The following is a 27,816-nucleotide window of genomic DNA, read 5'->3' as shown; positions in this document are numbered from 1 at the left end:
GCTGCTGCCACCTCTGGTATCTGAGCTGCACCCCCTTGCCCCAAAGAGAGGTGTCTCCACACACTGCCCCACGGGGGGCTGGGAAGCTCCCCCTGGCCAGCACCAGAGGCCCCCATTCACCTGGGGACCTTCTAGTCGGGCTGCTGCAACAAACAGCTGTGAATGCCTTTGGGAGGCAGAGATGCAAGAGGGCACCCGATGAGGAAGGGAAGGAAAGAGGGACAGAGGCCAGTGTTGCCTGCAGCACCCCTGACTATCATTCAAGGCACCCAAGGGTGCCACGGCACACTGGTTGTAAACCACTGAGCTAAGGAGAGCTAAGAACTCTTTCTGATGAGAACAGAACCCTTAAGAATGGCAATCAAAACAAAGGCTTCTCCCATCAGTGGAAACCAGGAAAAACTTTCTTGTCAATGTCGCTGCTTTTCAAAGTTGCCAGTCCAGCTGTGTCTCCCTTGCTTGCTCTCCAGTTAGGCCACTTGTTCCCTTCCGTTTCAAAGGGAAAGGTTTAAAATTGGCGAAACCTTGCGGAGGGAGGGATGCCACACTGTCCCCCATATTTGGTGAAGGGTTTTCCCAGTTGCAGCCTTGTCCCCTACCAAATAAAAGTGAAACAGCCCATTCTGTATGGAACATGAGAAAGAGACGGGCTATTAGGAAGCACATAGGGTGTAACAATCCCTGGTATCTCAAAGGTTTGGATATGAAGTCTGATAGTTTCTCCTTTTTAGAGGCTTTTTGGTTATTCTGGAGACGCTGGAGGCACTGCCACTTCTGCCTATTACATCTGGCAGTCCCTGGCACTAATAACAAAACACTTCGACATTTGGGCAACTTGCTGAATATGGTTTTCCAAACAATTCTTTGTTTATGCTGGTCAATCAATTTGCCTACATCACTTAACCCTCATCCTCCAAAATTATCCTATGAATTGATACCCATTTCGAGCAGTTAATACATTGGCTAAACAGTTTTTTTAAAAAGCCACACTTAATCCAAGAAAACTATTTGTTCTCCTTGCCTTCTTACCTATGACAAGGATGATCTTAGGCCGAGATCTTGCAGGATCAAATACCTCATATTCTTCAATAAGTTCGGCTGTTTCTGAGAGATCTGTGTCACTCTCTATGGAAAACTGGTGGATTGGAGGAAGTCGCTCATACCGCCGGTAAGGAAAGTTGGGATTGTCTGGGAGTACTTCATAATAGTAAAAAGAAAGAAAGAAAAGAAAAAGGAAATATGAAAACCAGAACTCTTCTTACATTTACCAATAATGAAGATCAGGAATATTTTAACAATGCAACTGTTGGCATGAAATTCTGGCTGCCTAAAAAATAATTAAAAATAATAATGAGGGGCTTCTTATTTTTATACAGTCAGGTACTGTTTTCAATCCATCTGTACAGTGGTACCTCGGGTTACATACGCTTCAAGTTACATACGCTTCAGGTTACAGACTCCGCTAACCCAGAAATAATGCTTCAGGTTAAGAACTTTGCTTCAGGATGAGAACAGAAATCGTGCTCCGGCGGTGCAGCAGCAGTAGGAGGCCCCATTCGCTAAAGTGGTGCTTCAGGTTAAGAACAGTTTCAGGTTAAGTATGGGCCTCCGGAACCAATTAAGTACTTAACCTGAGGTATCACTGTACTGGAATGCAGTAATGTATGCAGTGGCAGCAAAGGCACTGGCTGCTCTAACATCTCACAGGCAGGTACTGCACGTCATTCAAGCTGTTAGAAAAGTAAATTGTCCCTTTAAGAAAACTTTGGGTGGGATTCAACTAATTTTTTAATCAGAGCCAGTGAAATTAATGGACGTGATTAAGTTAGGTCCGCCGACGCCAACAGGGCTACTCTGAGTAAAATACCACTTTTTACGTTTTCCTCACAGAACCAGTTCCAGCTGGTTGCGGCTGGAATATAAAAATGCCTCACGGCAAACAGTTACATTGTAGTACAGTACTTGAAACAATTATCAGTTTAATTTTAAAAAAACCTGCTTCCCGGCAAATGAAACCATGAAACAGAACATTCCTCTTGGAAGCTACTCTAGGCCAATCTGCCGCAACAGTAGAAAGAGAAACAAGGCAGGCTTCCTGGCCTAGGGAAAAGAAGCGTAAAATAACATGGGCCTAGCAAAACAGGTGTCAGAAGAATAAGCAGCCAGCAGGCCAAAAGAAGCCAATGGAGGCAGGCAGTTCCAGGAGGTGGTTTTGAGAAGCCATCGGACAAGAGGCCCCGAGTGGGCCACAGTCTTCCTCGCTGCTGCCATTGCGGCCTATTGGCTCGGCCTCTCGCTTAGGCCCCAATTCAGAGTGTGCAAGATGAGCAGAGAGTCTTGCTCCTTTTCCTTGTCGTAGCTTTCTTGCTTAGAGGAGGTATATGGACAGGCAGAGGCTGCAAAGGAGCAGCAGAAGCTGGCCTGGGGAGGCCAGACATTGGCAGTGGGCTCCCTGCTGAGGGGTGGGCTTCAGGAGGGGCCCAAAGATGGCGACAAAGAAAGACAGGGAGGTAGCTTACACTGAGTCAGACCCCCCTGGTCCCCTTAGCTCAGTGTCGTCCACACTGACAGCAGGATCTCCATGGCTTCAGTCTGAGCAAGGAAAATTTTCTTTGTTCCTGAGCAAAGAAAATTAGGCTATGAGGAGAGGCCCTGAGAGTGATGAACAGAGGGAAAGGAGGAAGCCAGGAAAAGTGGAAGAAAGGCCATGTACATGCACGCCGTAAATTTAAAGCACATTGTAGAATGGTCAGAAGGATGAGCTACATATTGCCAGAGACTGAAGAACTGACAGATGCCACACAATTTGAAACAACTAGCCAAATATTTGGCTGCGGTCTTCCAATACCTGGTTTGTTGTGTTCTGCAAATCCAGCAAACAAATGGAGATTAAATGACAATCACAGATGGTTTATCAAAGCTAAGCAAACTGCCATGGCTTCCTAAGGAAATAGGGATAGAGTTCTTTCTAGGGATAAAACAAAGCTTCCATACTGAAGAGACAGTAAAGCAAATGAAGCTACAGGTTGCAATTTTTACTGGACATCACAAAGTTTAAAACTAAGCAACTCTGTGCTTGAAGTAAGCCCCTGAGAGTGAGTGGTTTCCTGCAAATAAATTCCCTGCTATTTTGAGCTTCCTAAATGGACTTCAAGCAACTGGTACATTAAGGCAATACATTCTTCCAGTTATGTTTAGTAAGTAAGATGCTGTCTATATGAAACTTTTAAATATATGCCTTGCAAATTGGTCTACAGCAAGTAACAATTCATCTTGGGTAAGCAGCGTGCCAAATCCCATTATTCAAGCTGTTGAATCACATGTAGCATATATAGGCAGGTGGGCAGATTTAAAACCCATGCAGGCTGATAAATTTATTATAGTTACAGTTGTACCTTGGGTTAAGTACTTAATTCGTTCCAGAGGTCTGTTCTTAACCTGAAACTGTTCTTAACCTGAAGTACCACTTTAGCTAATGGGGCCTCCTGCTGCTGCTGCACCGCTGCTGCACAATTTCTGTTCTCATAATGAAGCAAAGTTCTTAACCTGAAGCACTATTTCTGGGTTAGCAGAGTCTGTAACCTGAAGCATATGTAACCTGAAGGGTATGTAACCCAAGGTACCACTGTATTTTGTAAGTCTGATTTTAAATTCATGTTAAGACATCATACCAGAGTTGTTGTTTTAAGACATTATGTGTACATTTTAATCTAATTACTTCCTTTAACACATACAAGGCATGAAATGCCTTAATTGCTTAGGAAAAACTACAGCAAGAAATTGCATAGAATTCTAGTAGCTTTATAGGAACATTTACAACAGCAAAATAATTAGGTACTTTCCCTATGTATCCTTTGTGTATAGACATTGTATGTTATCCCAGTCTGATTTTTGGAATGGCTTAAAATCCAAGCTGATTTATACCCAGCTTTCTGGGTGTTCTAACTAATCCATATTAATTATATCAGCAATGCCAATCAGGTTATTGTATATGATGACTAGGCACTGGGTATTTCTGAGAAAATACACTTGCTTGCATTTGTTTGTTATGTTTGGCACTAGTAAGGCTTTTCAGAGCATTCCAATTTCTGCATTTTTGCCCATCGTAAATAAGTTGCTCTTTATACAGCTTTAGCAAACTTTAGAAAGCACCACAGTTCCTCAGATTGGTCAATGCCAGTCAACTGAAGATAAGCAGATCATAAGTCTTTTCATTGCGAGGGAGTTGCTAAATAGGAAGAAAAATTATTTCCCTCCTCCAACTGTAAAGACTGCTCGATTCAACTGGAATTCCAACAAACCTGGCATATTTTTCCGCAGAAATCATGGGTCTCACTCACTTGCCCCCCATCCCCCACCCAGGTATTGCTGGTCTCCAGCTCTCATTAGCCCTAGCCAGCATGGAACAATGGTCATGGATAATAGGAGTTGTAGTCCAGTAACATCTGGAAGCCACAGCTCACCACTCCTGCCTATTCATATGGCCCACTCTGTTTTACGGGGCTTAGTCCCAAATAAGTGAATAGAATTTCAGCCTTATCTAATTAAAGATTATTCAGCAATAAATCTAAATTAGAATCAAAATTCAAATGAAGATGGATCCTTCTACAGCTGTTGATTGATTTATATTTGGTGTGGTTCCCATTTATGTAATGTGGCCACATATCACTAACAGAAGCCACAAGGCAGCAAATCATGACCACATCACAATTAATTAATGCGCTAATAAAGTATTAAACAAATGTTCAATGTGCCCACATCACTACCACCTTCAAATCATACAGTGAGTGGCTTACCCATTCTACTCAGCTTGTCAACTGAATCCAAGCTGAAATGTAAAATTGATACAAAAATAAATAAATCTTACCATTCCTGAAAAAGGATCTTCTTGACTGGCTGCCATTCAGTGCAGGTAGTGTCCTTTTTTCTGGACTGACAAAAGTGTCCCATTTTACTTTTTCTGCTCCTCCCAGCTCCTTCACTTTTTGTAAACAACCTTCCAAGTATTCGACTGGATCATCGGGTTTGTAGCACATTAATCCATTCAGCAAACTCTGAAACATAATGCCCCAAAGTGATTTATAAGCCACTGAAGTTGAAAACAAGATTGCAGTCTAACAATTAACTTTGTTATATACCAATCCCATTTTTTCCTGTTATTTCAGGTTTCCATTTTATGGCAAACTTAAGAAATTACACAGGTTTAAGCCTCCTAAAATTACAAGTGTGACTTATGAAAACATAACATTGCTGCACACGAAGACTTGATTTATTAGCTGCTTTTTGCTTTTAGGAAAAGCATGAAATATGAACATTTTTCGTTAACCAATGCTTCCAATGAACACACATAGGCCTTCTTAATCAACAAAGCTAAGCAAGTTAAATGCCACTGATTTAAATAGGACTACCTTGGAAACCATCCAAACATACCAGTTGAATCAATTTGTAGATTAGGGTATTGCAGGACCATTGCTAAGGTACAAAATTGCCAAATGAGTTGGTTTCCCCCTATTTCTTTATTTCAACCAACTCAGTGCGGCTGAACTCTTAAATATATGCCCCAAGGCTTATTTGCAATATTTTGTTAGGTTCATAAAATCCTGAAGGACACAACAATAAAAATTCAGAAATCCCATTCCCTTTCCCCACCCAGATAGTAGTACACATTGGTAATTTATACATGTGGTAGTATATAATGAAGCACTTGGTGATAGAATAGCAAATCATTTTCAAGACTTCTATCTTGTTATGGAACAAGTTTCCCTGATTATTTTGCTACTTAGTCACACTTAGAAAAGAACCACTGAAATCAATGGGACTTTAGTCATGATAAATGCAATACCCTTTAAGTTCAATAGGTCGAATTATGACTATATTTAGATTCAGTAGACATATTGGTAACTTATCACATAGACAACAAAAGCTGCTTAAAGGCATCACTATGGCCCTGCTTGATGCCTGGAAGAGTATTTTAAATAAATGGAAATTGTAGGATGTTTTCTATTTGTTTTACTTCATTTTTCACCCACCAATGACACAGTAAATTATACCCATTTTATAGAGCATCTGCTCCACATAACAGTAAATGCATCAATTTTTTTTAAAAAAACCCCCACTGTTACTGAATGAATTCATGAATGTTGGTGAGGAACATCCTAGCAGGATGATTCATTAGATTTCTTCTAATCATATAATTCTGTGAAATTCATGATCCGGGTATCAATACACATCATCTTCCTATGAATAAATACACAAATGTTCCCTAAAAAGCATATAGTAGTGTTGGCTACAGGCTATACCACTTTAAAAGGCAGCTGGCAATTTGTATTTGAAAGATCTGGCATATTAGATTCTTCCTCCGTGGGGAATGCTGCATCATTGATGTTTGATGTTTTTAATGTTGTTTTCGTGGATGCTTTTTTGCTGATTTTATTTTTGCTGATTGATATATTTTATGAAAATGTTGATTATAAATAAGTTAATGAATAGGTTCATTATCTTCCCAATCGGGTACGTAGATATTCCACATGCATGGACTTTCTGATTTGAGAGATAGTTCAATTACATGATTCCTCATTTGCATTCCAAAGCAATATGGTGCTGGTGGATAGTGCCAAATCTTTTCTTGAATGTTTGAATAGTCTAAGTATGTTTAAAATCACAGCTACAGGGTGTTCTTGAAATATAAACATCCCTGATGTGTACAGTAAACAGTGAGAAGTGATCAGTAAGCCCAGATTTATTTTGCTCAAGTCACCATGATGTAAAATAATTAAACTGTTGCGTATTACTGACATCTTTTCACATAAGGCCAGTTTGTCCAATTGAACAGATGTGTAAACACCTCGTAAATCACACTATTTGTCATAGTAAACAAAGACTCCATGGTAAATGTGTGTGCTCTGTAATTCCACACAGAGAAAAATGTGCAACTCCAGAAATATGTGACCCGAAGAACCTAATACATTTTTATGATGTGGCAACATCTGTTAAACAACCACTTTACATAACTGCTGTACTGTTACAGTTTTGTGAAGTAGAGATAAACTGCTGTGGCCTCAAAACTGAAGCTGGCAGGTTTACTCATAGCACCGTAGCAGCCTTGTGGTGGATGATCCTTGGTCCGAAAAGCATGATCAAAATTAAAGTGTTCAGGAACTCAGACCAGACCAAATTTCATAAAATCATATACCAACTTTACTAAAACAAAACCCTATGAGAAAAACTCTCTTGTAGAAATAATTACGCTGATAAAGGTAAATAATTACACAGATAAAAATAGCTCAGAAGGTAAGAAGACAATAAACACTAACTTATCGAACTAATTAACAAACGCTTACACTTAAATCTCACTAGGCTGAGCAACGGAACAAGATGCTGTCAAAAGCCCAAATAGATGCAGACCTCGGTTTGGCTGGCTGCCAAGAGCTCCCACCAATCCAGGTTTATGGGAACTTAAGACCACCCAATTACCTTGTGACACCGGCCTTGAAGCCTTATCGGAAGACAGCTGTATGTAAGCTCATTATTTCTGAGGTTCTAACCCATTCCCATAAACCAGTCTTAAAGGAGCGGTATCCCCATAAGCCTCTTCGGAATAGTTCAAAAGAACAGTTTACACTTTAAAGTTCAAAACGTCTTCTCATATGTACAAAGAATATATCTGTCCCATAAACACTGCATAAGATATAACTATGGTGTATCTTGTGTATAACAAATAAAGGTCAGCCCAAGGCATGTGGTAGGCCATGCTCTGAATCTGGTTGTCTTGAATGGGCAGAAAGTGCTTAATCTGGGATAGTAATGGCCACTTCCCTGGTACAGGGGTGGGCAGTGGTTGCGGGCCAGCAGTGCTGGGGCTCAAGCACCCCAGGAGCAACATCTGGCTGGGAGCCAGCAGTTGGGAAATCTCTGGCCGGCTGCATGGTGTGACAGGAGATCCCACCAGCCAGCAATTTGAATTCTGGCAAGGTGGGTCTCACCAAGGGTGGGACTGCAACATCAGTCCTTTTTCATGGTTGGGTTGGATCTACTCCAGCTGAGATTTAGGCTTTCAGCAGCTTTCCCCCACCACAGAGGTGAGGGCCTATTAGGATGGTCTGCCACCAGAACATTCTGGTCCAAAGGAGGTGCAGAATACACAGTGGCCTGCTGTGACTTTTTTGCAAAGCATTTTGAGGATAAAATTGTTTGCATCTGCCAGGACCTCAACTCTGGTTTTAAGCAGATGAATCTAAAAAGGGATCCAAAGCATTCCTTAGCCCTGTTGTGTTGGATGAGTTTCAGTTAGTACAGCTTGACCAGGTGCTTGGTTTGGACAATGAGCTGTGCACCTTGCTTCTCATGACTGATAAAAATGGGGGATGATGTTGTTTGGCTCCAATGTGAGGTCCCGCGGGGGTCTCCCACTGACCACATCAGTCACTGAGTGGGGTCATATGGAGATCTCGGATGTACTGTCAGCAATATACTGATGACATGCAGCTCTATTTCTCCTTTACATTTGCAGGTGTGGTGGTGGGTGTGCTCTCCAACTACAGGAGCAGGTGCAAAGCCTGGGACTACTTCTGCATCCACTACTGTCATTCTGGGCACAAGTAGCCTAGATGGTGCAAATTGTCTTCCATCAGTTTTAGCTAGTGATTCAGCTGCAAGCCTATCTAGACAGGCTTAGCCTAACCTCTGTTGTCTACATGCTGGTAACTGAAGGGTGGCAACATGAGAAGAGGCCTTTTCAGTGGTGGCTCCCCATTTGGGGAATGCATTCCCCAGGGAAGCACACCTGGTACTATCACTGTCTGTTTTAGACACCAGGCTGAAACATTTATGTTTACCCAGGCATTTGGTTGTTAATGTGGAGCGCATTGGCCTATCTGTAATGCTTGTAGTGAGATGGGTAGGATTTGTCCCTGCTTAGAGATTTATAAAATATTAAGTGGCTTACAAAAGCCTTTAAATAAATAAATAACATGGATGCATTACCTTTTTCAGATAGTCTCTCATTTATGACTTTTAAAATGTGGTTTTAATGCCTTTGATATTATTTGTAGCTTAATTTGCAGGTTCCTTTGAGACACATTTTGTGTGAAAGCCATCTAATAATAATAATAATCTGTATATTTGCCCCCCTTTCTCTCATATTCCCTTCTTGCTCCCCAGGGAGCCTACTTTTCCTTTTGCTGTCCTGCCTTCTGTCTGCCCAGAAGACAAACAGGTAATCAGTACAATTGTTTCCAGGTTGATGGTACTTGCAAGGGCTCTAGGGCACCCAAGGGCTCTAGGGCACTGATGTGTTTTGCATCAGTTGCAACTTTGGGACCATTTTCAAGGGCAGCCCTGCATAAAACATATTACAATAGTCTAAACTACAAGTTACCTGTGTGTAGATAACTGCGGCACACTTGTTGACACTGAGTACAAGCACTCTTAGCCACTGAGGTCACCTGGGCTTCAGGTAACAATGACAACCCCACAAGTATCCCCATACTATGCATCTGTTCCTCCAAGAGGAATGCCTGTCTAGAACAGCCTGTCCTACCAATTCCTGGTCTTGAGGCTGCCCCCCACCCCAAACAAAATTCATGTTTGGATTCAGTTTTAGTTTATTGACCCACATCCAGACCATGAGTGTCTGCAGACGTCAATTCACCACTTAGACTGTCTTTCTCAATTCAGATGGTACAGTGAGATGAGAGTTGCTTCAAATCTCCAGATGACAGCTGCCAGCAGAGAGAGATATTATATCCCGGGCAACAAATTCAAAACGGGGCATGATGCTAATCAAAGGGAATTTTAAAAACTGAATTTTTAAAAAAGTTTTAACTTGCGTCATTGATTAACATCCTCCTCCACTATGGAACCAGCTTGCATTAAAGTATATAAGAAGTTGGTATGTTGCAGAAAATAAAATGGGGAAAGGGATGGAGGGGAAAGAACACACACACATCCCAGCCAAAACTGTTTGATTGCTACAATGCAACTTGTCAAATTATTATGTCAAATCTATATAACAATTCATGCTAACTATTATGAACAAACCTGTGCGCATTCTGCTGTTCAGTGTAAAAGTCAACATCCTGTCAATGTCCCTGTTTGTATTGGTTTTTAAAAGTTTCCAGCCCTTACAGAAGTGTGTGGAGGGGAATAGTCTCCCCATCCCTCCCTTCTTCCTCCCAGCACAACAGGATGCCAAAGGAAGAACATACCATTCTTGCCAAAGGTCTACGCTAATAGCTCCCTCCTCCTTCCATCCTTCTATTTATTTCTGCTTTCCCATTTCCCATCCCTACATCCCTTCTCTCCCACCTAAGGCTCCCTCCCACCTAAGGCTCCCTCCACTCCTACCTGTATGAGATCAGATCTTGGGTTCCCCACCTGTGTCTTACAGCTTTGAAAACAGTAGAGAAAGTGTGGGGGAAGTGTAGTGAAACATCAGAAGCATAGGTGAATAGTAAGACAATTGAGCAAGATAACTATTGGGCAAGTCTGTAGAGCCTTACTTAGTTTCTCACTCTTCTCTATGACCAGAAGGGAGAACAAATAATGAGTGGATATTTGCAAAATAAGCAAATATATCAAAATGTCCTTCATTTGCATGAATTAATGTACATAGCAGAATCACCTTTTTAATTGCAGCAGAAACTATGTTGTCCTGGCACAAATTTAGTCCTTCTGTATCAAACATCAAAAGCTCCCATGTAATCCCACTGCCTCATGTTTATAACGCTTAAATGGGAGTAAGAGTGACCTATCATACTGATTTTTTTGTGACAACAAGCAAGAATATAGATTGTAAGGCATTTAGATATTAGATATGTTGTATAATGATTAATAACATAACAATAGCATAGCAATATCATAGGCACCTTGAAACGATTAGGGTGTTAGCTTGACTATTATACACTCTTTCCATTGAATTCAATGGAGCTACTTTCTGAGTAGACATGTATAGGACTGCACTCCCCAAAACTATTCTATCAATAATTTTACTATTTATAATCTATAACTGAATACACAAAAATAGTGTTTGTATAAAAAAATTCTTATAGTTTTCTAAACTTCTCTGCACGTAGCATTTGTGATTTACTGTTATGTTCAGATACTGTACTACAAGTGGGTTAACTATAATTAACCCATTTAAACATTTAAATAACTCACAAATTCATCTTAGGTATTTTCAGTCATTTGCTGAAAAGAAAGAAATATTTCTTACAGAATCCCCTAAAGTAAGAATTCCATGAGACAAATGAAAACACCAGCAGAGGGAAGGGAGAATTTATGTTATGGGTAAAAATTCTCATTAAACAGATTTGACGCAATGACAATGAAAATACTCTTTGGAATGGAGACTGGGACCCTAAGTGTGCCAAAATGTTCAGATGAACATGCTTGAGACCAAATCCCTTTAGGTCTCAGGTATCACAAGCAACTGACTTTGTATTTTCACTTTAGCTACCCAATCATGTTCCCTTTTAAATATCACAGTTTTGATCACAGGAAGCATTCATGGCTGCATGAGGCATGCAGCCTAGGAAAAAATAAACTGCAGCAGCATCTCCATTGACTGCTCCATCCATTCACCCTGGAGTCAAGATATGTAGAGCTTTCAGAGAATGCCATGGGAGATGACACATTCCTGCCGCCTGCTTTTCTGATCACCAATTCCACACATATTCACATCTCACAAGGTCGGATCAATGCTGCCTTACAAGCAGCTAGAGGAGCCAAGGCAACCGGAGGCAAGAAAGCTTCCAGATCCATTAAAAGTAGAGTGGGAGGACAACGTTAACTCCTCTCTGCTCCGCAGACTCAGGCTAGGTGAGCAAGGCAAAAGGAAGAAGGCAGGGGGCTGAGAAGATGCACAATCTGCTCTGTAAACGAAGGCATCTCTTTGGATACCCAAAACAAACAGACAGGGGTAGGAGGATGCCTTTTCCCTTGCCGTACTAACTACCCCAATTCCCCCCCCCCCTTTGCCTGTAGGGTCTCGTATGTCTCCCAAATCACGGATGCTATGGAAGGGGCAAAAGACCGCAACCATCGTTTTAGATCTTGGAAAACTGTGCAGGAAGAAGGCGAAAGAGGTCAGAGGCGAAGTCTGGAGTAAGTGACATTCCTCTCTTCGAAACAAGCCTTGCCCCTTCAATATGCCGGGCAGCTGCCCTTGCTCCGTGCGCTCCCACCTTGCCCTATATCCCACAGCCTCGCCCCCCCTCCCCATTCTGTGAGTCTCCCCTAGACTTCGTGGGAACTTGCTCCACCCAGGGTCCAGAGGCGAGAGGTGAGCGGCTGCCGGGGTCCACCGGCTGGCGAGGAGGGTTTTTACCTCGAAAAGCTGCGGGATCTCCCTCTTGGCCAGATACTCCTTGGCGTCGCAGGTGCTCATGCCTCCTGGCGGAGAAAGGGCGGTGGCGCGGCCGGGGCTGCTGGCTGGCTGCTGGGCGCTTCTGCCCGGCTTTACCGCGGGGCAGGGAAGGGGGCGGGTGTTTTCGCCTCGTCCGCCCCGCACTCGAGAGCCTTCGTTGTCCTTGCAAAGCGCTCGCTCCCGCAGGGAAAGGGGATCGGAGAGGAGGAAGAGGAGGGAGAAGAGACGGAGCCTGAGCCAGCACCTCCCCTCTCCTCGCAGCCCAGCCCGCGCGCCGCCAGGCAAGCTGGGTGGTGCTGGGTGGCGGGAGTGGGTGGCTGCTGCTGTTGGAAAGGAGCCGGGGAGGGGGGTGACTCCGGATCGCACGATGCCGCCGTGCTGTGTGCAAGCCAAAATGCACACAGGCGCCGCGCCACCGCACACGTGGTGTCCCCTGAACAAATTGCCAGTACTATCAAGAATAATAATCTCCAGGGGAAGCTCGTCGTCCGAGAGAACCGACTGGGGTGCGCCCTGCGAGGGTCAGGAAGTCTTTCCTAAAGCGGATCCCCCTAACCCCACCAAGTTTAAGGGCGAAACAGTTGAAGAAATTCAGGGTTTCCTCTCTCGCAAACACACACAGAGACGCCAGAGCTGAGTTTCTCTGCTCCAAAGGCGCTTCTCTCTCTCTCTCTCTCTCTCTCTCTCTCTGTGTGTGTGTGTGTGTGTGTGTGTGTGTGTTTGCGTGTGAAAGCGCACGGACAAGGTGGAGAGAGGAAGGAGCCGGCGAAGAACCTAGGGCGATGGGTTCGTGTTCTCAAAGGGCGGCCAGAAATGATCGCCCACGTGGAATTGGCTGAGGTTCTGGTACTATGTTTGGTTCAGCATGTACGTTTGGCCTTTATATAAATGCGTCGCAAGTGTGTTTCAAAAGCAGCCACGGAGGCAGGGCAGGGATAGTTGGATCGGGGCCGCGCAAGGAAGGGTGGTTTAACATGTTGCCCCCACGTCGATTACTGCCCCCCCCTTAAACGCCCAAAGGGCTATTTGGCCAAGTTAAGGGAAAATTTAGGAATACGCCCGTTTCTGTTGGGCAAGAGGACAAGACAACCTACCGCGTTCAGAGCCAAAATCGCCTCCAGATTTGACAGCCGCCTCCGATTTGACAGCCCTGATGGCTCCCAAGGAGTAGTTATGGTGTTAAGCTGAGGTGCGTTCTGAATGCCTACTACTTTCTCTTTTCTATGCCATACTTGGCCCTCATACCAACTCTCATACCAAGCCAACATATTGTGCAGTCATATGGAAACATCTTCCTTGCTCCTCCTGCCTCTCTCAGACTGTCAGTTTCCTTCAGCTGGGAATAAGGCCCTTGATACCCTGACTAGTGATAATCAGATGACAGTAACTTTGCATGCAGCGAAAAGACCAGGGAGTATGTACCACAGAGCCCCAGTTAAGACCATAAACTGAATAAATGACTGAGGTCAAAGTGCTTGTCCTGATAACTGGGAAATATCATATACAAAAAGTTGCAGTAGAACTTCCCTTTGTGGGACATACGATCGATATAGATATATATATATATATATATATATATATATATATATATATATATATATATATATAAATTGTGCACACACACACACACACACACACACACACACATACCCCATGATCAACCATCATGGGGATTAATGTAGCTTTCTCAGAACAAAATCTGACAGTCTGTTGTCATACTGTTGTCATACAGAAACAAATTCAATTCCTTCTTTTCAGATGCTACATCTTGACCTTTAGAATTTATATAGCAGTAGTTCTGTTTTTGTCAATAAAATTCACTGGCGTTCCTTTCCCCCCCTTTCTGATCAACATGCACACTGCTCGGATGGAGGGTGCATCTGCATTCTAAGGAGTTGGCACTATAGCAAGTTAATCTTCTGATCACATAGTGTGATCTTTTATTGTTTGCAGGGGACACTCAGAGTGAAGGGCTTGTCTGACAATGCTGAAGCTCTCTGTAGACCAAATCCAAAAATATCAGGAACAACAGCTGGGAAATATATGGCAACTTAAAGCATGCAGAATATGTCTAGCTAGATCAACATAACAATTGACATTCTGGATTGGATAATTCTAGCAATGCAATGCCCTTTTTACAGCGACAACTAACAGGAGACACACCCTCAGGAAAGTAAAAATACCCCCTTAAAAGGAAAATTGACCTTTCTTTAAAATCTTGGTCTCATAACCACAAATGCATAGACAGCTTGGCTATTATCCTGAAGCATTAGAAAATACATTTGTGAAAAGAATGAAATCATCATTATGACCATCTGTCCTTTTAACGTAAACAGGGTACTTGCCAATTCCTGACTAGCTTTGCTCTCTAGATCAATCCCTCTATCTCAGTCCATATTCGTTTGGCCTTTTTCATCCTCTCTTGCCTACCAGTCAGGCTCTCTGGCTTATCCATGTTTGTAATGTGACCAAACCAGTGTTCATCCAAGCTTCTTTCTATTACTGCCTCCCTTTTGAGCCAAATCCAGATGACTTCACAGTAATGAAAATGAACAGTGCCATTTGATGATTTCTAGAATCTTTCTTTGCCAACTCATTTCCATGACACTTAAGGGTTGCCAGGTCCTTCCCTGGAAATGGGCTTCAGTTTTATACTCGAGGGGTAGAGAGTCTCTCAGGCCCTCTGGAGCTCTCTTAAGACACTCTCCAGGCCACACCAACACACAGGCTAGCTATCCCCTGTCCACACCTCTGCTCTGTGCCCTTCTCAAGAGTTTTTGCCTGGCTGGAATGAGTTCTTGAACTGTGGTAATGCCTCTTACTTATCCAGATGGAGATTGGAGAGGAGCCTCAAGCATGTATTATAGCTGAAATGTAAGTTAATGTGCAAAGGTTAGAGTAACAACCATTGCAGGACTCACTTTTGCCTCTGGCGCCATGCACCACTTGCATGTGGCCACCAAAGGTTGTCCATGAAAGAATGTGGCTCTTGTGCACCCCTGCTAAAAATACTTGGGAGTAAACTCTACTGAACTTACCGTTCATTTGAATTTGTATGCCGCTTACCCTCAAAACTGTGGCCGAAGTGGCTCACAACATATCGAAGGAGCAATAGCGTGCATCACTTTATGCTTGCTTACATTTGAATTACACACTTGCCATTTTACTGCCCATTTGCCCACTTTGCAGAGATTCTTGCAATCACTTTTTATAATATCCTTCATGAACCATTTTGTGTTATCGGCAAACCTGGCTACCTCACTGCTCACCCCTAACTCTAGATCGTTAATGAACAAGTTTAAAAGGACATATCTCAATGTCTCAACTTTCTGCATCCATCCATACCTAGTTACTCTCTTCTGGTTCCATAACGAGGACCTCTTCTGTTATTCCATGACTGCTAAGCTTACTCTGGAGTCTATGGTGAGGTAATTTACCAGAAGCTTTTTGAAAATTCAAGTACACAATGCCAACTGCCTCACCTCTATCTATATGGTTGGTGACATTCTCAAAAGAACTCTAAAAGGTTAGCAAGTACCTTGCAGAAGCCATACTGGTTCTTCTATGTGCTTGGTAATTCTGTATACTGTATAATAATGGCTTCCACCAGATTTCCTGAAACAGACTTTATGCTAACCAGCCTGTAATTTCCTGGATCTCTTCTAGATGTCTTTTTCTATTTTAAAACAAATTGGTGTTCCATTGCCAATTTCCTCCAGCCCTCAGGTATAGAGGCTGATCTTGGAGACAAGTTATATATATTTGTTAGGAGATAAGCAATTTCACATTTTAGTTCTTTAAGAAATCTTAGGTGAATACCATCTAGACCTGTCAAAGAGTCAGTTTTTAATTTGTTAATAAAGCTTCTTGTCACCAATATTTCCCTAGTTCCTCTGACTCCATTCTTGAGAAAGTTAGTTCAGGCACAGCCCTACATCTTCCACTGTAAAGTCTGGATGAAAAAAAAAATCCATCCGTCTTCTCTGCAATCTCATTTGAATTTGAGTAGAATATGAAATACCTCTGCTCAGCTGCTGGGTGTAACTTGGGGTGCTTTCAAATGAAGGCTTAATATTGTAAATGGGTCATTGGCATCAGTTGTTTGTTTGTTAGTTTGTTAGTTAGTTAGTTTGTTTGTTTAAACTTAACAGATTTCCCCCAGAAAGGTTAAATCCAGAACTCATGCAGGCTTGGCCTTTTTATGCAAGTAATGTATTGTGGATACTGGAAAAAGGTTATGTGCATGAGAAACATCTGTTCTATCTGGTAGCACCCCTGAGAAGCAGAATAGCCTATCACCCTCCCCTCCAGCCCTGGGCATCAGTCCCTACCCAATGCTGAAGAGCTAGACTGCACTCTGTATCTGATATCATCTTCCAATACTGACTGTCTCTAACTGGTGTTCTGTTTCTTGTTATCTCGATGGGGACATTTGTACCCAGCCGACCTTCCTGCAATCTTTTTTGACAAATGTCAACGTCTCACATCACATACTAGCTGGTGTTCTTCCTTGCTTTCTTCATTATTGGAGCCTTTGATTTTTCCTAATGTTAAAATGTACTCTTCCACCCTTTAGGCTGCAAACTTACACACAGTTATAAGTGTAAGCCCCAATGAGTACAATGAGACTTTTGAGTATGTAGATTTGTGTAGGGGTGTGCTGTTTGATACTTTCTTTTGCTAATTTGTTTTCTTTGGGGATTGGAGGGGAGAGAGTGTTGTTTCAGGCTCAAGAGATTCAGTAATATCACATGGATGTCTCAAGGGTCCCTCTCTGTCGCTTTTGTTTGCAAATAAAAATGATCAGTACATATAATAAGAGTAAGATGCCAGAGAAGCATGCAAATATCAACTCAGTATGCAGCAGCTGTTGTGATGAAGGTAAATTCCATGCTAGGGATCATTAGGAAAGGGACTCAGAATAAAATTGACAATATTCAACTGCAAATCTATAGTAGGGACACATTTGGAATGCTGCATACTTTTATATTGTTATGAGTTTGGGGAAAAGGAGTAGACCATGGGTAGGCAAACTAAGGCCCGGGGGCCGGATCTGGCCCAATCGCCTTCTCAATCTGGCCCGCGGACGGTCCGGGAATCAGCGTGTTTTTACATGAGTAAAATGTGCCCTTTTATTTAAAATGCATCTTTGGGTTATTCGTGGGGCATAGGAATTCGTTCATCCCCCCCCCAAAAAATATAGTCTCCCCCCCCCCCAAGATCTGAGGGATAGTGGACTGGCCCCTTGCTGAAAAAGTTTGCTGACCTCTGGAGTAGACTGTATGCAGAGAGCCACACTAGTTTCCTGATGTGGGAATCTTGTGGGTGATGGGCCATTAAGAAAACAAAGAAATGAGTGAGGCCCCTCCCTCAACTGGCAGGTAGTTAAAAAGACAAAGCCAGAGTTGAGGGCAGAGAGTTTTCCAGTGATGTGAGTTAGAGGAAAAAGCAGTAAGCTGGAGAGAGAGTCAGAGTGATGTTAGATTTCTGTTTGAATCCAAGGTTGTGGCTATGAGGGAAGCAAGGCCCTTAGGGTGCTAATGCTGTCAGCCCCTCCATTTTAGGCTCAGGTCCTGTTGTGGGAAACAGGATGGACTAAGTGGATGTTTAGTCTGATCCAAAATAGATTTTTTTTGTTCTTATGCATTAAAACCACGTATACCACTGGCTATCTGTTTTTCTTCCCCTCCAAATGTTTTCTTACATTGTTGCCAAATTTCTTGGCTCTTTAGCTTCTTCAAGCCGTATGAATCTTCCCTGAGTCTCTTTCTGACTTCAGTCATCCTCAGCCAGGCCAGTACCAGAGGCCAGATTCATAAAAACCCAGCAGGTTTGTGGTGGCTGCAGCTTTGCAGCCATCATCATTAGTGCTGCCAAATACTGCATCACCTCACATGCCACAGTTTTGGGAGCACAGCAGTAGGCCTTAAATATACTTTAGTTCTCCAGGGTGTGATCCAAAAACTTCAGCTAAATCATTATCTTGCTATAATATGGCGTCTCAAGAGCTCATTAATCTGTTCAGTTCCAGTGATCTCTACATGGCCAGGTGTGGCTTATCGGCTGTATTAAACCATCTCATAGCAAGGAAGAAGATGGATTTGACGGTAGCAAAACTGCATTCAGTACTACACTTTTAGGAGAGAAAAGGAAAAAAACAGGGATACACACCAGGGTTTGCAACTGAATATCAGATAAGCTCATTTCTCATGTACATTTCACAGGAAGTTTTATATTTTACATAATGTAAGGTTTTATATAAGGTAAGTAAATGCATTTCCCTCCCAAGAATATAGTGGGTATGTGTATATATAAATATTCTGGCAGCCAGCAATAGCGAAGGAAGTAGCAAGTGCAGTTGACCTATATGAAAAGACTCCCAACTGTATGTGTGTCCTCCTTAGGGCTTCCTGAATACTGAGATAATCGCTCACCCAACATAGCTCCTTTGGGAATTGTATCTCTCAGCTCTAATGTCAACTCTTAGACTCTTAGACAGTATCCTCAAAGCCAAGTAAGAGAGCTAGAATGTTGGTCACCTGTAGAGGCAGCATTGTTGGTCAGGGAAATAATATTTTAAAAGCACAAACTTTTAAACCTCTGGCAACACCCTCTGGCCAATCTGTATGGAGATATCACAGAGCCACAAAAAACCCTATTAAATATTTCCTTGTGTAGTTCATATGAATGCTACAGATCTGTGTCCATGAGAAATAGCACTGCAGAGAGATGCATGTGGACCAAAAAGCGGAGGGACACAGAAACAAACAAAATGTATTTATGTAAACATAGCCCTCCAAATTACTGTGCATCAAAACCTTTGTTTAAAAATTTAAAAGACAATACAGAGACACTTAAATAGCAGACTAGCACAACACTTCCAAACAACCTGCCAGAAGGCACCTGCAACTGGATGGCTGTGACAAAATATGTTCAGGGACTAGGATGCATGAATAGAATCATAGAATCGTAGCGTTGGAAGGGACCATGAGGATCATCTAGGGTGGATCTAAACACAGGGAGAAATGCTATGAATAAGTCAGAAATCAGATCGTTATAACAAAAGAAAAAAATCCCTATGGAAAATCGTCTTTTAAAATTTCCTGCTATCTGGCGCCACCTGGTGTTGCATGTTTATAATCCATTCAAATCACTCTTTATTTATTAATATAGGTGAGTCCTTAGTCCAACCCCTACAATGTAGAACTATGCAGCTGTCCTATACAGGGATCAAGCCTGCAACCTTGGCATTATCAGCACCACATTCTTAACCAACTGAGCTATCCAGGCTCCCCCATTAAGAAGGAAAATAACTAAATGTAAATGTCTCTGAGGAATATCAACAGGAAATTGTCTGTGCACAAGTAGACTATGTGTTTAATTAGACACATATCTCGCCATCATTTTGCAGCCTAAACAATGCAAAACAACAAAGAGAGAGAGGCAGTGTGGTTTAGTACTGGACATCAACTGGTGAACTCTGGGTTCAAGGCACAGTGGGTCAGTCACTTTCCCCCCCGAATAACCTACTCCACAGAGTTGCTGTGAAGCTAAAGAGGAGGTAGCTCAATTCTGCACTCCTAAGGAAGGATGAGTAATGATAATAAAAGACTTGAATGAGAGATGCATATGCACCCAGAATTCTGCATCAGACCCGAGAGTGAAAGCTCTGCAACATTGCCTCTGCAAGAGCTAGGCCAGATTGTTGTAAAGTTCCATCAGGATCTTATGTAATCACTTAGAGTGAGCAAGTCTGTAAGTTTAGATTCTGTGAAAAAAAAATATAATTATGTGAAACCTTCTCAGAAGAACTTGCTGAATCATATGCTTCTATTCCAAAAAAGTGCCTTCAAATGCATAACTTGGATACAAGTGCACTTTGTGCCCAGTTCATTTGCAAGTAACAAATTAATCAGACAGATGACGATGACTAAGATGAAATCTGTCTACCTTAAAAAGAAAACACACCATTTATAAGACTGTTTCTCAACACACTTCTCACAGGTGTTCTAGATTTTCCATATGGCCAAATGGTATTCATTTATTTTCAAACTCTTTGGGCAAGGTTTTAGTATATTGTTATGAAACAATCCTTGTGGAGATTTTATAAGATGAGTGAACGAGATCAAGACTTAGGTTCAAGTTCTGTAGTGTGGACCTATATGCTCGGATTGTCTCAAGACCAGCTCTTGAAGCACATTCCTCATACTTAATGCGAATAAAAGATAATAACCCTATCTGATTCAGCTCCAGTGGGGTGTGGTTCTTCTCTACCCATTGCAGATACAGTACACAGTTTCCTCTTGGGGAAGGCTATGTGGGGAACAAATCTATATAGAGAACATCAAACAGATCTTACCCAAAAAGAAAATTGTCTTCTGAAGAGTGGTGGCAGAAATGGGTCACACTGACAACATGCTGTGAATGATGTTTTACTAGCTTCAGAAGCAGAGCAAGACTTTAAAAGGGCTTCAGGGAAAAGGACAGGAAAAATAAGCAGATGGTTGAATTTAGTCAGATGGGTTCCAGAAAAGTAAATAGGACCCCTTTTCTTGTCCTTTGTCAAGGCTGGCGGTGACCAATAATGACCTCAGAAGAAAAAGAGTACCTTGGAGGAATAAACTATCCAAGATACCACCAATGTTCCTTTCATCATTTAATGGTAGAGCACATACTCAACCTTGCCTGCAGAAGGTCCAAAGTTTAGTCCTTGGACTCAGCTAGATTGGTGTTTTTTTTTAAGTGTTTTATATGGTGCTATGGAGTCCCGTCTTTGCCTGCCAGACTTCCCTGTATGAGTTTACAATACTTTTAACTGAATCACTTATTTGATGTGTCTAGATCCAGCCCTTGATCCTGTTAGAAGGATCAGGCAGCCTGTGATGAGACAGAACCCCTCAGTATGACAGAGAACAGACAATTTTCGGTTAAAAACATAACCTGGCTGAAGGCAATTCTCCATGTAGATAAAAGTAGGCACGGCACTCTCTTCTCCAGCAGCCTGCCTGAGACAATGTGGTGCCTGCTGTGAAGGACAATACGGTGTCCTCATTAGGATGAATGGGGCACTGATCCACCAACCTAAGGTGGCTGTCAGCTTCCTCATCCTTAGGCTCAGTTACATTTCTAGAACTCAGCAGGGAGCAGGTGGGAAGGGGGGGGGGAGGAAACTAAATTTGCTTGACTCTGCCTAACATTGGCTCTGGTGCCACTTACTGTCGGCTTCTTGCTTTATGCCCTTCCAGTCCCAATGGGGACTGGCCACCGCTGCATGTACAAAAGATGGCTGAACTGGTGGTTGGATATTTATTTTAACAGTATGTTTTCAAAGCTGCTTTTCTTGGCAAGCCCATCCAGATGGTACTACCTTGATACTGAGATTGCTTGATGGGACCACTTCTAGTGGTTCCCTATGCCCCTGAGGTCCGATCGGCCTTTACAGATCCAACTAACAAGTTCTGCTAGCAGAATTCTGCTAGTGCAACTAGTCTTTCCCTCTCCCGCTACAAATTGGCTTGGGGGGCTTGGGAGAACCCCCAAAGCAGTGCACAGAGGAAGGAGAGGGGAGACTGTTTCATCTAGCAAGCTGAAATCCTTGTGCTGGCAGAATGAGAGTGCTATGTTGAATTCTTCCTGCAGTCAGAGAGGCAGGGCACAGTCTTGTCACTAAGTCTCACAAGTGAGCTCACCACACCTCGGCTTTAAAAGCTGGAAGGGAAGGGTGTGACAACTGTTGAGACATCATCATTGGTTTCCTTCAGCTCTGAATCTCTTGTCTTACTCGCATACTTTGGAATGATGACTTCTGGACCCTGTGGCTTCTGCTGAGCCTATACTAGGACATGCCTGAATAAAGATCTACAGTGGAACCTCGAGTTAAGTACTCAATTCGTTCTGGAGGTCTGTTCTTAACCTGAAACTGTTCTTAACCTGAAGCACCACTTTAGCTAATGGGGCCTCCTGCTGCCGCTGCGCTACCGCTACACGATTTCTGTTCTCATCCTGAAGGAAAGTTCTTAACCCGAGGTACTATTTCTGGGTTAGCGGAGTCTGTAACCTGAAGCATATGTAACCTGAAGCTTATGTAACTCGAGGTACCACTGTATTACGTAACAAGTAAAAGCCTCTGCTACTATCTTTTGTGATATGGGAGCAGGGCAGACATTTGCCAGAAAATGAGAAATAGAGAGTCAAAAGAGCAAAAAGCACAAGAATTGAAATGCGCCTCAAGTTTTTAGTAGAATAGAAAGCTTCTTCCATTTTGTTGTTAATATTCTTTAAAATAAGCGTATTTGATTTTGTTTGAAATGTTATTAAGAGTCAATTGATTCTGCTTGTCACACCTTGGAAAAACAGAAACCTGTTAAGTTTGATCCTGTCTTGAGAAATCTTATATTTGCAGAGACCTGCCTCTGTAGAAGCGTGCATTCAAAATCCATTGGGATTTATATAATCTAATTCAGCCTCTCTTAGCTATTGCCCTCTGATGTTTTAGACCACAGCATGTTAGCTATGTAGCCATGTTAGTCTTTTAGAGCAAAAACATTAGAGTCTTGAGGCAACTTAAAGACTAGCTAATTTATTGTAGAATATATTATGACAAGTTTATTACAGTCTACTTCATCAGATTCATGAACTTGGATGGGGTGATTGTGAAAAGTGACACCAGAGGGAAACAAAAAGCCAGGAAAGAACAGACAGTGATAATTACATACTTAACAGTGGTCATTCCCAAAGCAGTATTTGAGGACACAGCTGCCCTGTCATTGCTAAACCAATTAACACATATAATGTGCTAAAAAATAATGACCCATTGTCACAGTTCAATCCACAAGTGGAGGCACAAGAACACTTTATGTGTTAAAAGCCAGTGATTTCATATTGCAGTCTCCATTTGAAGCTCCTTTGCTTCAGCAGAATAGAGTCTGATGCTGTGGTTGACAGCAGAACTATGTTACAGGAACATAAGGAAGATTCCCAAATGGCAGCCCCCAGTCCAGTTTCTCCTACATAATGTGTTGTGCAACCAGCCCTGTGTTCTTGACGTTGTACTGTATGTGTTTCTCTTCCCTAGCAGCCAGTCACATGATACATCAACAGAGAAACACTCAAGTAATGATGCTGCAACATTAAGTTGTGGGGGGGAAGTAGGTTGTGCTCAAGAGAGCCTCTCACACACCCTCTGTCGCTGCTGCATAATAGCCCTGCAATGCTGCCTGTTGGGTGTTACTATGTGCTAGTTGCTGCCACCAGCCTCCTCCTCACTCCTGCAGCCCAGGTGGGAAGGGACTTTGAGGATGCGAGGAAGAGGAGGAGGAGAACTCAGCTCAACCTACTCTCAACTCGCTGGCAAAAGCAGGGCAGGATACCCAGGACCTTCTTCACAAGTTGTAGTATGCACTGCAAGGGAAGGAAAGGGAAGGAATACTAGCTTTCTACTTGCAGTATTAGTCTAGCTGTCCCGACTCCTGCCCCAAACACGACGACAGAAGCTCATACTTGTGAGGTAGACAGAGATCTTTCTTTAGGCAAGGAACAGCATATCTTAGCAGCAGCAGCAGGAGTCCAGGAGTTGGGCAAGTAGTTAAGAACTGGGTGGAATCAATAAAGATGCCCCAGTGAGTTTTCATGTCCCACTCACCAAGCTTTTAAAGACAAGGTGACAAGATTTTCATCAGACTCTTTTACCTTGTAGGAAGGTTGGATTCATAGGCTCACACTCTATCTGGTGGTTGAGTCCGTTCCCATCTCTGGAGGTGGCACTTGGTCCTCTGTGACTAGGCTGCACCCTCCCTTCCTAACTCTGCCACGTCCCACTAAGCCATCTCCAGTGGTTGGTCGTTGCCCTCCTCAGCCCCCAAAGAGGCTCTCTACTCCACAGGAGGGGCAGAAAGGAGCCATCCTCAGTTCCCACAATTCACCTCTGCTCCTGCTTCCTCTTCATCCTCCTCAAACACCTGAGTTTGCCAAGCTGTTCTGAACCCCTGCATACCCCAGAGGTAAGTCCTGATAGTGCACACAGTCCCAAAGACAAGGCTAGAGAGTAGTCAGACAGTCCAGTCAGGTACCAGTCCAGGTCTAATGGAACAAGCAAGGTCCAAAGTCAGTTAGTAAGGTCAGGTTGCCGCCTATGCAGAAGAACCTGTGTTGGAATACCTGGGGTCAGTCCTGAAGTCACAGTCCACCGGTGTTCTTGAAGCAGGCAAACTGTGGTCCATTAACAGAGAAAGTTGAGGAGACAAAGAGTTTCTGCTTTGCTTCCCTTTAATCCTACCCAATCATTTTTATTTTTTTAATAATGGTTTTATTTATTTTCATAGTACAGAAGATAAATTTTAAGAACACAATTATTACTACAGTAAACAACAAATAACTTGTCCTGATAAATTTACAGACCAGAGTTTTCTCCAGCTGAGCACCTGTGCTTCTCAGCTTGATGAAGCATGTGATCCTCACCTGCCCTGAACCTAATCCACAATCTCTTCCCAGACCTAACGAGTCCTATGACCTTCACCTGGTCCACTAGTGGCTGAGCTGTGTTCCTTTGCCTGCCTCAGTCTCCTGGAGTGCAGTTCCTGATGTTCCTGAGCCCACCGTGTCTGCGAAGATGGAGGGTATTTCTGGTTCTGGTAATGTCTTCTCCCACTGGCTCCCCTGAACTGTCCATGCTGCCCCCTCGGTGTCTTCTGCTGTCCCGTGAGTACCTTGTAAGTCCCCAACCTGCCCCTCCCCATCTTCAGCTTGTCCCAGTGTGAATACCTTACCAGAATCCTCCTCTCTGTCCTTGGTGTCCTGTCAGCTCATAACGCAAGCCATGTTTGATCCCAATGGAGCCACAGGGCTTATGACGCTAGCCTTATTTGCACAATGCTCACTTATGGCACTCATGGTTTGAAGCAGGACTGTACATCTCGCCGCCCCCTGCCAACTTTGTGTCCCTGTCCTAGCCTGGTCCCTGAACTCCACACATCAAGAAATTGGAACAGAAATAGTACATATTCTTACATTATTATTGTGAAATTTCCCACCCAATTAATTGAAAATAGCATTGTGGGCATTTTTCTTCTTCTAAAATTCAATGGAATTCAAACAAAAATTGATTCTGCGAAACTGTGTTGACTGGTAACTGCAAATAGTATGTGTTTTTGTTTCTTTTAGAAGTTGAACAGACATCACAAATGATAAAAGTGAGGGAAATAATATTTATACTTGTTACAGTGGTTTAGCTGTCATTCAGCCTTCTTATGGTCTGAGTCTATAAAACCAGATCACTAGAGAATATGTGGGCTTTGAAAATAGGATTTGATGGGCATGTTTTTCATCTTTCTTTGATTTGATTGTGACAGTGAAGATTCAAGAGTAGGCTTGTGGTATGTCATTTGTATGTTGCTATGATCGTCCATATTCACACAAAAGAGATATAAACAGCATATGCATCTACAGTAATGTTTGATAATTAAACCAAATCAAGAACTTAATTTCAGTCTTCCTATTCATTTTGTTCCATTTTAAATATATTTCCAAAAAGGATTTCAAACATGTATTCTTATTATGAAGAAATTTATATTAAGACATCTAACCCAGATCTCAACCACAGCTCCAGTTAACAAATTTGTTTTGTAACATTAACCCTACTGAATAAATTAATTTTATTCAATAGGCTATGAAATAAATAAAAATACAGTACATACACCATGTACAATTATCACCCATCTGTCACCAAAAGCTTCAAAAGCTGGTGTCGAATGACTCCTGTAATCATGCAAATCAAATTATATAAAAAGAAAGCCATGCTATAAAGTCTGCCAGCTCTGTCCAATTAGCCTCTACTTTGGCAAAAAATGTCACATGCCTTGTGATGGCAGGATCTTAAATTGCACAAAAATGCACTCAGTTGTCATCCACCTGTCTTGAAAGACAGTCCCTAACTCATTGAGAGTTTGAGACCCATTGGCTCCCCTTAGCTGGTTTAGCTAGTTCATGGGTAGGCAAGCTAAGGCCCGGGGGCCGGATCTGGCCCAATCGCCTTCTAAATCCGGCCCACAGATGGTTCAGGAATCAGCGTGTTTTTACATGAGTAGAATGTATCCTTTTATTTAAAATGCCTCTCTGGGTTATTTGTGGGGCATAGGAATTTGTTCATTCCCCCCCCCTTCAAAATATAGTCCGGCCCCCCACAAGGTCTGAGGGACAGTGGACCGGCCCCCTGCTGAAAAGGTTTGCTGACCCCTGAGCTAGTTGGTCAAAGCTGTTTCTCGGGGTGTGGCTGGCCACTATCATACGCTGACAGCTTTTAGGAGCCACAGGTGAGAGAGCTGAGTGCAGGGTGGGGACCAAAGGTGGATAAACTACCCCAGAAGGAGCACAATGTGTCCCCCACCAGAGGTATACTACCCTTCCCCTAACACCCCATACACCCTAAATATGTACACTCTCATGAATAATAGACAGTCTTTTCAAAAACAGGCAATAACCATTTAAATCTTACATCTGTATACCGTACACACAATAAAGAAAACAATGAGGCCATCATCCGTGTCCCCAGCATCACATTATAAAAGAAGGATTTTTTAATAGGACTGTTGCCTGACAAAGAAATAGTGATCAATCATGGGTTTAATTTGATTTATCTATAAATTAATGTATGACATGTGTATTAAACCATTTTTAAAAGCATACTCCCTATGTGGCATTCATAGATTCCCCATCAGTGGCTTAGTGGATCACAACCTGTGAAGGCCCACTTTTAGTAAAGTGTTAAGGCTTACAGTGCAAATCCTATGCGTGTTTGCTCAGAAACAAGCCCAGTGTAGCTCAATGGAATGTATTTTGTATTAAGAGGATGGTATGGAGAATTGTACTGCTATTTGAATTAAAACTGAAAATGCTTAAAAGTTGGAATTTGCCTATCATACTTTTAAAGATATGTGTGATTCAGCGATAAAGGAAAAGAGGGGGTGGGGAGGAAAGAAAAAAGGAAATATTTAGGGATATTTCATTTCGTTGCAACAAAAGTAGATGTTTGTTGAGATCAGTTACCAAGCAATATTATCCTCCTGTTAGAGGAAGTTAGGACAAGGCAGAGGTGTACTGGTTTCCACTCCACACTTTCCATCCAGTCCAGTATGATCAACAGGACTTGGGATGCCATGGTCAAACTACTGTTCTGTTCCACCTCACTGTTCCCTTGTTAATCATCAGTTTATTTGGGTGTGTGTATGGTGTCCACAGAAATAATTACAGAGGGAGTCAGACATGTGTCTTGTAGCTACAAGTTGTTGACTATTTGCAGTCTTTATGGCAATTGAACCCTATGCACTATTACATGGTGTTGAAGAGAAGCAACAAGAAACAACACCTGAGATGGATGTAGTTTCAGCAAACTGGAAGCAGGTGGGTTTTCATTAATTACAACCTCCGTGAGGAAATATGTGAATTGAGGTTGGAAATGT

General features: G+C 42.6%; 2 protein-coding genes across 2 annotated transcripts in view; one reads left to right on the top strand and one right to left on the bottom strand.

Moving 5' to 3' along the window:
- Nucleotides 1-13,028, bottom strand: part of AK5 (adenylate kinase 5) — a 92,681-nt gene extending 79,653 nt beyond the window's left edge. Inside the window, exons 1-3 of the mRNA XM_083510555.1 lie at nucleotides 12,326-13,028; nucleotides 4,868-5,054; nucleotides 1,030-1,197 (exon numbers count right to left, since the gene is read on the bottom strand). Of these exons, the coding sequence (XP_083366681.1) occupies nucleotides 1,030-1,197; nucleotides 4,868-5,054; nucleotides 12,326-12,385 (415 nt within the window). The 5' untranslated portion in view covers nucleotides 12,386-13,028. The remainder of the gene's footprint in view (nucleotides 1-1,029; nucleotides 1,198-4,867; nucleotides 5,055-12,325) is intronic.
- On the top strand, nucleotides 1,878-26,746 carry LOC310710103 (uncharacterized protein). Its single transcript, XM_083510600.1, has 4 exons — nucleotides 1,878-3,277; nucleotides 9,160-9,214; nucleotides 11,983-12,102; nucleotides 24,759-26,746. Exons 1-4 carry the CDS (start codon nucleotides 3,218-3,220, stop codon nucleotides 24,827-24,829), a joined length of 306 nt encoding a protein of 101 aa, XP_083366726.1. The 5' UTR covers nucleotides 1,878-3,217; the 3' UTR covers nucleotides 24,830-26,746.
- Nucleotides 26,747-27,816: the final 1,070 nt, after the last annotated feature.

This window comes from Podarcis liolepis (genome assembly GCF_965112155.1).
Source record: "Podarcis liolepis genome assembly, chromosome: 6".
Classification (NCBI taxonomy): Eukaryota; Metazoa; Chordata; class Lepidosauria; order Squamata; family Lacertidae; genus Podarcis; species Podarcis liolepis.
The sequence above is the reverse complement of the archived record's forward strand: the minus strand, read 5'-3'. Positions and strand labels throughout refer to the sequence as shown.

Coding starts and splice junctions, on each gene's coding strand:
- LOC310710103 (XM_083510600.1), top strand. CDS start 3,218: ATGAAACTTTTAAATATATGCCTTGCAAATTGGTCTACAGCAAGTAAC. Junction 3,278..9,159: donor CAAGTAACAATTCATCTTGG/GTAAGCAGCGTG, acceptor CTTGCTCCCCAG/GGAGCCTACTTTTCCTTTTG. Junction 9,215..11,982: donor TCTGCCCAGAAGACAAACAG/GTAATCAGTACA, acceptor CTTTGCCTGTAG/GGTCTCGTATGTCTCCCAAA.